At 32.4% G+C, this 13,812-nt stretch overlaps 1 protein-coding gene and 1 long non-coding RNA gene across 2 annotated transcripts in view; one reads left to right on the top strand and one right to left on the bottom strand.

Moving 5' to 3' along the window:
* The window catches only part of LOC134692529 (basement membrane-specific heparan sulfate proteoglycan core protein-like), a 30,772-nt gene extending 24,337 nt beyond the window's left edge, over positions 1–6,435 (bottom strand). Inside the window, exon 1 of the mRNA XM_063552986.1 lies at positions 5,658–6,435. Coding sequence (XP_063409056.1) covers positions 5,658–6,435 — 778 coding nt within the window. The remainder of the gene's footprint in view (positions 1–5,657) is intronic.
* A 5,924-nt stretch (positions 6,436–12,359) lies between these two features.
* Positions 12,360–13,628, top strand: LOC134692745 (uncharacterized). The gene is made up of 2 exons (XR_010102261.1): positions 12,360–12,406; positions 13,166–13,628. It is a non-coding gene; the product is annotated as an uncharacterized LOC134692745 (long non-coding RNA).
* Positions 13,629–13,812: the final 184 nt, after the last annotated feature.

Here is a 13,812-nt window from a genome sequence, read left to right as displayed (position 1 = left end):
GAAAACTTACCTGAAAACAAGATTGTTAGCTTACCTGTTTATCGAAAAATATTCAATGGAGAATACAACTATTCCAAAAAAAGATCAGTGCAACATTTGTGTAGGATACAATAGAGATGTTGTAAATGAAAAACTTGCGGAGAAAGACAGATTACAATATAAGGCACATGAACGCAGAAAAAAAGCAGCACGAGAGGAAAAGGAAAAGCTACATTGCAAGTTCTTCAAATGACTCGTTCGTTGCCACATTTGACTTACAGGCAGTCTAACAGACACCACATTCTCTTATTAACCAGATTTATTATATGACAAAACTAAGTTGCTACAATGTATCCATATATAACCTTGGAACAAAAAACGCATCATGCTATATTTGGTCGGAGACTGATGCAAAACGGGGATCAGGTGAAATAGCGACATGTTTGTATCTGCAAATGGTTTCCTGGCATAGTACCAACAAACATGTTATTTTGTACTCAGATTGTTGTTCTGGTCAAAATCGAAACTAATTCACTGCTACTTGTTGAATGTATGCTGCCACAACTTTACCCAACATCAAAATTATTGACCATACATTTCTTTAAAGTGGTCACACCCAAATGGAATGTGACAGTATGCATTCTGCAATAGAAATCGCTAAGAAAAACACAGAAATATGTGTTCCTCAGCAATGGAAAACTGTCTTTAGAATGGCAAGAAGGAAGGACCCTTATTCCACAATTCAACCGCAATACGAAGATATCTATGATTTCAAGGAAGTCCAAAAAAAAAACCACATGAAACTTACCAAGAAAGATACAGCTGATGAGAAGGTGAATTGGCTTAATATTGAGTGGTTACGGTACCGACTACATATCATTCAAATAAGCATCTGATGAGAGTTTTAGAAAGATGACGTGTGTAAAAATGAGCAAGAATGGAAGGCCAATAGTGATAATAAAATTACCCAGAAAATACAGTGGAAAACAGCCTATATCTGCAGCAAAGAAGACAGATTTTCTAATATTGTGTAAACAAAAATCATCCCAGTTGAATACCTCGAATATTATAAATCACCGTCATCAAATGTTAAGGTTAAAGATTATTTTTCTAGTCCAGATGTAGAAGAGGAGGATATTGACTCTGATTGTGAATGAAATATATTAACCCCGCCTCAATTTTTGCGCCTGTCCCAAGTCAGGAGACTCTGACCTTAGTGTAGGTTAAGTAGATGTAGTGACATTTATACAATATAGACGCTAGCGTGAATCTCAGTAATAATGTCTGCTACTGCAATGACTTCAACTTGTTATCCGATTGAATTATGAATAACATAATTCAATGATAAACTTGGTTTTATTTGATCATATTTTTTACTTGTTTTCTTGATTTTGTAAGAAAATTAAACTTTTAATGCCAAAATGAATTAACTTGTTTTACAAATTTGTGGCGGAAAATTTAAAGAAAAAAATATTAATATATGAAATGTTAAAACCAATTATAGTGAAAAACTATTTTCTAGCACTTTCTTAATTAAGATTTCATTCAAAGTTAACTTAACTTACGACTTTTTGGCAAATGTTGTTTAATAAAAAAAAAATGCACTTTTGAAAAGCCAATCCAATTATAGATTGCAATGATCAAGTATGCTTTAAATAATGGGTTACGGCTTGGAAATTGATTCATAATATAGTTTGTTAAGATGTTTACAACATATATTCTAATCCATGCAGTTATGATAAAATTTGCATTGTTTACAGCATGTTGAACTTTCTTTTTCACGTCGTGAAAATGTGACTTTCTTTAGTAACGAGGTTGTGGCATTTACCAAACGAATTGTCTAAGCGGTTAGAAAATTTACGTCGAAAAATTCGGTATAACAATCGTAATTCAACGGCCGGCATTTTTCTTGTTTGATAATCGTAATTTCTTTATTGGAAAATAGTAACTGAAAAATAATAAATGCATCGTCAAGCTTTTCGATGGTATTGTGTGTGTAAACACAAAACCTGTTTATTTATATAGCTCATTTATAACAATATGCATAACTTTTAGCAATATCCAAAATCCCAAAGGAACAGTCATACCAATTGATTGCTACAAATAAACGTCCCGTATACCACATTTAAATATGCCATATCCAATATTTCCTATACTACGGGGTTGGTTGTGGATTACTTTCTATATAAACATATGAGTTATAACATGGATCAGATGTTTGGTCTTCGGCAATAAATGAAAGGGGAATTTTATTTTATATTCAGCAGCACACAAATAATGACACCGCCCATTCCCCCGTGCCACGTACAAGCTTTATTTAACATAAGTTCCCTTTTGTTTATATTTTGAAATGGGTCCACAAATTTTGAAAAAGTGAAATAGGGGGTTCTATTAACTGAACGTTTATACTAAATTTCTGCGCGAAACTTTTACAACAATAACTTAACTGAATTATCGAATTAATAAATTGATACTTACGAGACAACTGTATTGTATTTGAAGCTTTGCGGACGTCCATCGCAAATTTAATTTATCTGGCGACGCCGAGCGGAGACAGGTAAACGGGTATCTACGACAGTAAAACTACCGATGGACGTCCGCAAAGCTTCAAATACAATAGTTACATGTATCTCTTTTCTAATGCAAAACAACTTCATAATTATTTTCAATATTCTTTTCAGTCTCAAATTTTTATTTAAGAAAATTACGCGAAAAGATGTTAGCTTCTTTGGTCCCTAAACTAGGGGACGTCATATGTATGCTTCCGGCGTCAAATGTTTACATGTTTACATTTAAATGTTTTTTGCTTCTTGTCCGCTTTCAAATTTGATGAACAGAAGATTTAAGGTTCAACATGTGATTTTTTTAGGCTTATTATTGTATAAATTACATGTCAATACATTCTGCAATTCTGGGATGCAGTGTTTTTTGTTATAACCTTTCATGCATATATCAACGAAAGACCAACGTACTATGACAAAGGCTTGATCCTCTGTTTTTATTTGTTACACATACAGAGTAATTAAATTAATTTAAATGTACATATCATACCAATCACGTTCACATATATAGAAGTCTTGATTAACAAACAAAGGTAAGTTATCACCGCGTTTAATGGGTTAATTATTAATTCAGGAACGTGTTGATCTGTGTACAAACACCGTTACAAATGTATCTAATTAGCTGCGTAGAGTTTACCGCAGGTCACTTTGTTCTTGTATAGATAGAAATATGATCTGGTAAAAAAACTTTTTTTTGTTTCAAGTAGTGACCATGAAAACATTCCCTCGGAAGGGAAAGACGTTGCTGGGATCATCATTATTTAACAAATAGTATCCTCAGAACATACATAATTATGTTGTTAATTCATTTTATTTAGTATTACTAATGGAACATTTCAACCGAACTATAGGACAAACGAGTATCTGAGTACTTAAACTGTATTCGAGTACTCGGCCTTCCAAGCGAGTACCCAGTAATCGTTTACTCCTTATCATCCGTAATATTTAGTCACTGTCCAGGTGATAGCCCTGGATACCTGGTATCTTTGTTCGTATGTGATCACCTCAGGTTGTTATTATAACAACATTATGTTTATGTATATATCATGTATATATATACTGTGACTGTATCTTACATTAATTTGAAGGATCCTTTACTATAGATAATTTAGCTGATCTGTAACAATAACATCTTCATGCCTTATATATCATGTACTGTAGTACGCCGCTAGATTAACACTGACGTGGAAAGGTAACACATGGCCAGCGAAAGCTCTTTTTTTGAGAGCCCAGGTGGTCGTGTGGTCTAGCGGGACGGCTGCAGTGCAGGCGATTTGGTGTCACGATATCACAGTAGCATGGGTTTGAATCCCGGCGAGGGAAGAACCAAAAATTTGCGAAAGCAAATTTACAGATCTAACATTGTTGGGTTGATGTTTAGACGAGTTGGAGGGAAGAACCAAAAATTTGTGAAAGCAAATTTACAGATCTAACATTGCTGGGTTGATGTTTAGACGAGTTGTATATATATATTCGAACCCATGCTACTGTGATATCGTGACACCAAATCGCCTGCACTGCAGCCGTCCCGCTAGACCACACGACCACCTGGGCTCTAAAAAAAAGAGCCTTCGGTGGGCATGTGTTACCTTTCCAAGTCAGTTTTAATCTAGCGGCGTACTACAGTACATGATATATAAGGCATGAAGATGTTATTGTTATATATATATATTCTACTTTAAGTTACAAGTTACACTTTTAAATACTATTGGAGCTCTATGAAACTATTTGATTGCAAGCACCATTTTGTTACGCGGATTTCAAATGAGGTGCAGGATTGGAGGATGTTTGGAATACTGCAGTAGTTACGATATCACGCTTCACCTATGTGAAGGATGTAGTCTTAAACCTTTGAATAGACTTATTAAGAAGGGATATAATAACGATGCTGTTGTCAGGTCATTACAGTTTGCATATTTTGGCATTAATATTGATTCACTTATAGGGTCTTTGCATCGGAACTAAACACATTTATTAAAAAAAACAGTCGTTGGCATGAAACGGGTTATGTTCTTCTCATATATGTTATGATGGTATGATACTTAACCCCTAACGAAAAGGATTGTGCCTGATGTTCATATGATGAAATCATAATCTTTCATTCAGTTAAATTGAAGTCTGGAGCTGGCATGTTAGTTAACTGCTAGTAGTCGTTTGTTATTTATGTATTATTGTCATTTTGTTTATTTTCTATGGTTACATCTTCTGACATCAGACTCGGACTTCTCTTGAACTGCATTTTAATGTTGGTGTTGTTATGCGTTGATTTTTTTACATTGGCTAGATGTAGAGGGGAGGGTTGAGATCTCACAAACATGTTTAGCCACGCCGCATGTTTGCTCCTGTCCCAAGTGAGGAGCCGCTGGCCTTTGTTAGTCTTGTATTATTTTAATTTTAGTTTCTTGTGTACAATTTGGAAATTTGTATGGCGTTCATTATCACTTCACTTGTATATATTTGTTTAGGGGCCAGCTGAAGGACGCCTCCGGGTGCGGGAATTTCTCGCTACATTGAAGACCTGTTGGTGACCATCTGCTGTTGTGTTTTTTTCTATGGTCGGGTTGTTATCTCTTTGACACATTCCCCATTTCCATTCTCAATTTTATAAGAATTCACAATTTATATTAGGAAGATTAACAGTTTGTTTGTGTTTCTGCTTTTTATATTACAGTCAGGTTCATAAGTGTTTCTCGTTTATCATGTTTTATAGTGATAAAAAAAAATTGGTTTTCCCGTTTGAATGGGTCTAGTATTTTTTGGAGGGGGGAGGGGCTTTATGAATTGCTGTTAGGATTGAGCCAAGGCTCCGTGTAAAAGACCGAACCATGACCTATAATTGTTTACTTTTATAAATTGTGACTTGGATGGAGAGTTGTCTCATTTGCACTCATACCACATCTTCCTTTTTCTAGTTAATTAAGCCCCGACATTTATTTCTGTTTTCTCTTTCGGTATAAGTAGGCACTAACTGACTGAATATTCGTGGGATAGTGAGTTAACGCCTCATTACAATGGCTGCACCTCGGGGGACAACAAAATCAATATTCCACTCATATCCAGTCAAAAAGTATAAACTATTATAAGGGTCTCTTCACATAATCCCCAAAATACACCTACCTATTTTTTCAAGCTTTTTGTTAATCCTTTGTTTAATCCGTTTCTCAAAATTCTGCATTTCTGTTCTCAGCAATTTCTTTTCCTTTAAAATTTTTCCGTTTACATTTTTAAAGCCAATACGTGTGGAATTTGTCAGTTCCTGTAATTCGTCATTCAATAAAGTCAAAGAGAATCCTATGGAAATCGTCGATTCTTTGGATTTATTTTCTACTTGTTTTAACTCATGTTTTTGTTGTGAAGTAATGTTTTGTAAATTCTCAATGTTATAACTTGATGTTTCCTTTTCTGACATTAACTTCTCCATTTTTTCCACAGTGATATTAAGCGTTCGTTCTAAATAACGGTTTTGTTTTTTCAGAAATTCAACTTCGCGATTTACGTTGAACAGACGATCGCTGTAATTGCTTGTCAATTTTTTAGACATGTTTTTTTCTTCATTTATCGCACGTTGTTGTTCTGAGGTAAGTGTTTGTAATGCCTGGATCGTTAGATTTAAGAATTGTTCATTTGTAACTAGTTTCTCCATTTTGTCCACAGTATTGTTAAGCCTTTGATTTAAAGTTTGGTTTTGTTTAATCAGAGAATCAAGTTTAAGTCCGTCATCTCGAACTGTTTTAAGAAGCTCGTGGTAATTGCTGACCATGGTTTCCAATTTGTCGTTAACATGGTTAATTTTTTTCACAAGATCAGCATCCATTGATTCAGCATTCCCAGAACTTACATCTAATAAAAATCCGAAACAGATAAATGACAGAACAGTTAAAACATTCAACCACATTTTGTTCCTTTTAACCAATTCTTCTTTCTAAAGAACATTAAACACATTAAACATTAGCTGGGTTATTTCATTCAGCAGAAACTGGATTACGTCTTTGATAATTGCAGGTGAACTTAAAACAACAGAACACATGCCTAAACTCAGTACCATACATAGTTCGTCTTTCAATACCATGATAATACTTGTCGTGTTTTGCTGTGCGTGCATTTATAGAATTTGTGCGGTATCATCTACTATAAACAACATTTTTAAAATTAGGATCATGACCTCCAGAATGCACTGTTTTAACCTGAATATAAACCTTTTCAATTATGAATACACACACAACGCAAATTTACAGATCGAACATTGCTGTGCTGTTATTTGTATGTATATATATATATTTCTTTTATAACTTTACAAATTGTTTGCTTTAACTGCTGATCATTGTATATGTAGCTGAGATATATATGTAAAACAGGTTATGACAGATGGCTATCTATAATTATCTTATAAGAATATCTATAAAATCTGCACCTCATATAATAGGTAAACCTGTAGTATTGGGGAATCTGATTATATGATGTTTGATGGAAATTATATTTGTAATGAATAAAAAAAATTAGGTTATATCAAATGATGCAAAAACAAAACGTCAAGTGAAAACATTGTTATTATTCAGGTTAAAACATATTATAAATCGATAAAGTACAAAATTAATGTAGTTTATTTTTATACATTATTTTGTAAGTTAAGGTACCTTTCATATTGTATCTGGGAGTGAGAGCTGCATAAGGATAAAGTTTGTAAATGTATGTAGAAGAAAATAATTTTCCAATACATTTTCTAATATTCTACATAAAACAGATGACTATTGATACAAATGATGACTCTGAGACGCCAACTAGCCCAAAAAAAGAAATAAGGGTTTTATAGAGGGGTCCCATTTTCAAATGTTTTATAATCCTGGTACCTTTGATAACTATTTACGGGGGGGGGGGGGTCAAATAAAAATAAAAAATAAATTTTATGGGGATCAATAAATATGTTATATGTGTTATTTCACAATGACCATCCCCAAGCCTCCCTTTTTCCAGGTAATAAAAATCATCAGTCCCTAAATCAAATTATAGGTCTACAGAGTACAAAACTAATGTTGGTTTTATTTATATTGTTATGTATCAATCATCGGCTGTAGCATTACATTAATGTTTAGGTTAAAACAAATTATAAATAGATAAAGCACAAATGTAGGTTATATTTATATTGTATCAGTTATCGGTTGTTGCGATATTTTTCGGAAAATCATCAAAAGACTTATTATATTTCAAAACACAGTTTAACGTTGTTCCATATATCCTGCATTAACATCCCTATTAAGATTAGTATGGCCTTCCATGGAAGAAAAACATTTCTTCCTTAAGTTTTTAATTTGATTTGTTTCGTTCCATACAGGAATTTCCGAATTGTGCATTTCTTACAAGTGTTGCTGTGGTCGGTTTTAAGTGTATAATATTCAGGACTGTTATAGTTACAGTACTAGTATATTCAATTAGCATATGGAGTAAATTTGGATGTAACACGTCTTCTGATTGGCTGAACGTCATTCGTGTCAGCTTTTAGGCATAATTTGGTCATATGACCGTCATGTCATCAACGATTTTTTGGATCTGGAGACGTTCAGTGATAATAAACGCTATACTAATTTCCAAATTGTACACAATAAACTAAAATAAAAATAATACAAGACTAACAAAGGCCAGAGGCTCCTAACTTGGGACAGGCGCAGAAATACGGCGTGGTTAAACATGTTTATGAGATATCAACCATCCCCCTATACCTCTAGCCAATGTAGAAAAGTAAATGCACTACAATACGCAATTCAAGAAAAGTCCGACAAAAGTTATTTTGGAAAGGATAAAAAAAAACTTTAACTTTAAAGATGAAAAGCCAATACCTGACAAACAATACAATCTATAAATTTCATTGAGTTGTTTTTTCGGACACGTTAAAACAAAAGTGTATTTGCTTTACAACTATTTTAGATATACTTGAATTATATATCAAACATTTCAAAGTTATTTAAAGCAACCTAATTCTAATTTTAGAAACTAATTACTTTCAGATGAAATGTTGCCACACAGCTAAAAAAATTCAAAACACTGACAGATGATTAATATATAAAAGATAAAGAATACTGATTAACTACAGACACATACGAATTGTTTATATACTAATCAACTCTGACATATATTCTACATGTACTTATCTAAGACGTGTTGTAATATATTTTTAGAAATTGTTTACGTTTGTTTAGTTGAATCGGTAGAAATTATATTGATGGCAATTGGCAAACGCTACCCTCATCTTTTATAAGATTTATAACTTTACACCTCAGACTGTTAAAATAGAAGTCATAAAATCGAAAAATTAATACCAGAAAAAAAAATTGTATTCAATGTATACAGAATAATAATCTCAAAACCACCCCATGACCAAACAATAGTTATACGGAGTATACCATCTGCTGTTGTCTGTTCTATAGCTATGGTCGTTTTTTTTTTGTATTTTTGACACATTCCCTATTTCCATTCTCAATTTTATTTAATTTAATATCTACCGTCAATTATAATATATATTTTCCAAAAGGCACATTTGGTTTAAAATTATTTTCTATAAAAAAAAATTCTAACAAGTACAAGTATTTGGTTTAAAACGTTCACCGGCCCCATTTTAATTTTGATCTGTAAAATTTTAAGAAGTTGTAATATTAACCTATAAAAGAGAAACTCTTCACTGTATTCTATAAAGGTAAGATAAATGACGATAATGAATGACGACTAGTGGCTGATAAAATGAATATTCAGGACGATAACATGTCAATATAATATGAGTATTTATCCCGCTTTTTAATAGACTGACACGCTTATCCGTTTTTGTTGAACGTATGTTAGCTCGCACTCCATAGTTAGGTGTTTAGTTTCGCAATTGGCCCTCTTTGGATTTTTCAAATATGAGAGCTAGTGTGCAAGAACTTTTAATTTTTGGTAGCTGAGGTTTGAAATAGCCTTCATATTGGGTTTATTTGAAAATCATGATAATTTAATGTCTGTAATATAGGATGTTTTCTGTATGACAGTCCGTATTTGCATATCCATACCAAATATACACATTTGGTCATTGGTCCGGCAATTATTGTAATGCTTTTTTCCAACTTTTTGTAGCACGAACTTAACTTAAGTTGTGATTAAATTTTACGAAACAATGAGGCGAAAGACACCCATTTTCATATGATTATTAGGAAGATTAATGTCAACAGTTTCTAAAAAGGTATCACTCAAAGGCATTGAAATTCTAGCTTAACCCAAATTTTGTGGGGTATGTGACTTTTAAACTCCCTTATTTGAAATACTATATGGTAAATAAATGCAGAATGTTGCCATAGATACACAAAATATGGATTACATTTCAATTGACCTTTGAAAACACAATCTATGGACGATTCTGATTACATACATATGCACATGAAAAACACAAACAGTTAGATTTATGTATTAGAATGTATAAGAAATCCAGGAATAGCAGATGATAAAACATTTTGTGGTTCATTGTTAATTTCATTTTCTAACTGTGGAGGGTTACTTTATATGTTTAGTTCGCAGAAAAAAAACAGTCATCCGACCCGGACTCATTTTCGGTTCAGAACCGACCAGTCTGTGCAGTTACTCTATAATGCCACATGTTTAGCGGTGAAATAGTAAATGCCAATTTAAACGTCTTTGTTTGATTCGGTCGGAATTCGAACAAATGATCTCCCGCCCTCGAGACACACACCCTCACACGAAACCATGAGAGCGGTAGTACAGAAGATCATACCAATAACTCAAGTATTTTAAACAATACAGTTTCATAGCGTGGATTTATATTGTAAACAAAATGTTAATATCGATGATCGACTTTTCATTTTCATATAGAGTATATTTTATGGATCAACGCTCTCAGCAAATTAAAACTTTATTGAATATATTATTTAAATGGTCCGAATGTGGCCAGCTGTTCCATGCATGAAAAATTAATTTCATGAGTAGTTCTTAGCACACAGAGACGAGATTTTGTAAAATAATCTAATGAATGTTCATGTATAATATATATTTAACATGTTAAAATTTTTTGTTTTGTTTTTTTGAGGGGGGGGGGGGGGGGGGTTCTTCAATTTATTATATAACTGACTGGTTATAAACAAAGTTTGAATATTTTTTTACTATGATTATGATCAACTGTTTTGATACGAATTATAATATATGAACTTTTGTCACGCAAGATTTAAACAATGAAAGGTAAACGTTTTTTCAGGTCTTTTCTCTTCATTTAGACATGAAAAGGTAATAACGAACGACTTAAATAAAAAAAAGTATGATCTAATATATTGAACTTTCTTAAATATATCACCTAAAAACGTTTTGATTGGGCCAGAAAAAAACTTGTTTAGCACGAATGTATTCATTGACGTTTGCATGCATATTTTACGTTAAATTGAAACAAACAAATGAAAGCAAGATTTATGAATTAATTGGACTAAACAGAAAGCATTAATAATATTGCAGTCGCATGTAACGTAGTGTAGGAAAATTAACGCATCAAAAACAAAATGAAATTACCTCGAAGTTCAGTATTTTTGTGATTTTCCTTTTTATTAGATCCATGAATCAGGCAATTATGAAAAGAACAGGGTCATTACAAACAATCTGGTCTATGACAAATTTTCGGTTGTTATCAATTCAATAAATTTTTGGAGGGAAGGAAGCATCAATCAAACACAAAAAAGCAAAATGATGCCTTCCCCTAAACTAGGTGACGTCTCAGGTATGCATTGGCGTCAAACGTAAACACCGGACAATTTCAGGCTTCTTGACCGCCTCAGAACGTAATAAAATTAGACATGTTAGATAAAGAATATTCCTAGGTTCCAAATTTTAGTTGTTTTGCTTTTTCATGTTTTGATAGGGGATATTACCTGTCAATGCATTCCAGAATTCAAAATGTCGTTTTTTGTCAGTTACAGAGGTGGAGGTAGAAAATAAAATCACAAAAATACTAAACTCTGAGGAAAATTCAAAACGTAAGGTCCTTAATCAAATGGTAGAGAAGTGTATGCTAATATTCATCCAATCAGAACCATTGATAAAAATCAATTGCATTATAAAATTATATTGAAATGATTGGAAAAACATGGTTATGTACATGGTTACCGAATATAAGATAAAGTGTAAAAGGGATATTTTCGAGAGAAAAGTAGGTACAAAAGAAATATGGAATGGAAGCCTCATATCTATAAAAACATATGAGAATATGAATCATGTATTCAAGGAATTTTTGTAATCAAAATTGGCAATATTTAGCTATTTGTATTATTCGGTGAAGAATATTTCGACACCATTCAAAAAGGAACAATGTCGTTCAATGTGATTTAACTTTTTATACGACATTAAATATTTGAATTGAATGGAATTTATATGAAACTTACATAATTATCTCAAAGGAGAAATTAGCAGTCACATAATCATTTTAAAAATTAATAATAAATTAATAACTAGCTTGTGCTAAAATAGATGTTTTCTTTATAGCTTTGAAAGTTTTATAGGAACTGATAACATTTTAATAGGTAACTTAATCACACACGTTAACGTGTTTGTGTTGTAATGATCAGATTCAAAGAATGAAAATAAATGAAATAATGACATTTCATAACACTGAACAATTTATCTCACTCCTAATGCCAAAGAATTCGTTTGCTATGCAAACATCCGTTAACGATGTTAGTAAAGATTGAATGGATGTTAAAGAAAATGGGCTACACAAAAATAATAACAATCCTTGTGTTTCATTTCAAACATGGATTAACAGCTATCGTAATGCAACATTCGTTTCCTTGTGCACTGGTCAATATATTTTCCTATACCGTAGAATATATTAAAAGTGCCACCATTACTAGGTAGGTGATAAAGGGTATACTTCAATGAGACAGCAACCATCTAGTTTTGAAAGTTGCAAAGGGGTTACTATATCAAATATTGCATTTCAAATTAAGGTTAGGCAAAAATAATAAATAATCAATTGTGTGTGCTACTCCTCGCTTTTGTAGGGAGGGATACGGAGGAAATACTACAAAAATGTTCCCCATAATTTGTAAAATATCGGGCCATTTTTTTATGGGTTAATCAGTGGTGGTAGATCTGTGTCTGTATCTATAAAAATAAATATTGGTCGCCATTTTCCCTGAAATGAGTATGTACGATTTACATAGACTATATATGAAGAAATTGTGTATGTAAAGTTCTTTCTATCTCATAAACAACGTTTTCAGAATCCTGAATATGACATGTATACGTAGTTGTCGATATTAAAAAAAAAACACAAGTTAAACAAACCGTTAAAACGTATTGAAACTTCAATTAATCTAGGATTGGATGATCTTCTGTCAACTCTATATCCATTGTTTACGAGTTCAATTTGAACAACACGTTTTAAGCGCAAAACATAGAACCATTAGTTTAAACCGGAGTTTTAAAAACTTTTATCTTTTGTTTAAATTATTTTTTATGGATAAATAGAAACTGTAACTAAACTTTTCATCAAAACAATATAATAACATATTAATTTAAGTCAGTGTTTTTTTCGCTTTTTTGTTTGAAATATCAGTATCGCTGAATCAATTTAACCGATTAAAACTGAAATTCAATTTTACTTACAGGTATATCAGAATATAAGTGAATAATAGATCTACAATCGGAAAAAAGTACACAAGACAATTATACACATAAGAAGGACTTACAGTTGACACACTGCCTACACAAACTGTGCGGATCTAATCATCGCATAATATGTTAACCCCACAGCTAGACATTATATATATATACTTGCAAATGTCACAAACCTCAAATAGCAAGGATGACAATAAATAATTCAGAATAAATTAAAAGTAACTGACAATACAACAAGAAAGACGGTATATCATTGGACCAGTAAATCTTTAATTATTGGATAGAAAAGAATACAGTTCTAAGTAGTAGTGTAAAGTGATACTACTAACTGCAAAGGAGACAACCGTAGACAACACACTTTAATGAAATTTGAAATAAGTGACAGAGAATATACTTTTTATGAATACAGTGACAACAACAGGACTTTTTTTTATAATAAATTTGAAGAAACTGCTTACGACTTTACTTGATACGGTAAAATGACAACTTGCAATGCCATATCCGTATCACATGTTTCAGAGGAAGAGGATAATTATTTGAGACTGCATGTGTTGCTGATTGGTATTTCTCCGAGGGCTGTGCGTGTACTATTTGATAGAGAATTTCACACTTCCTGCTTATCATCTTCACTCAAAAA

The sequence above is a fragment of the Mytilus trossulus genome, chromosome 12 (assembly GCF_036588685.1).
Source record: "Mytilus trossulus isolate FHL-02 chromosome 12, PNRI_Mtr1.1.1.hap1, whole genome shotgun sequence".
NCBI lineage: Eukaryota > Metazoa > Mollusca > Bivalvia > Mytilida > Mytilidae > Mytilus > Mytilus trossulus.
Note: the sequence above shows the minus strand (reverse complement) of the source record. Positions and strands in the feature narration are given on the sequence as shown.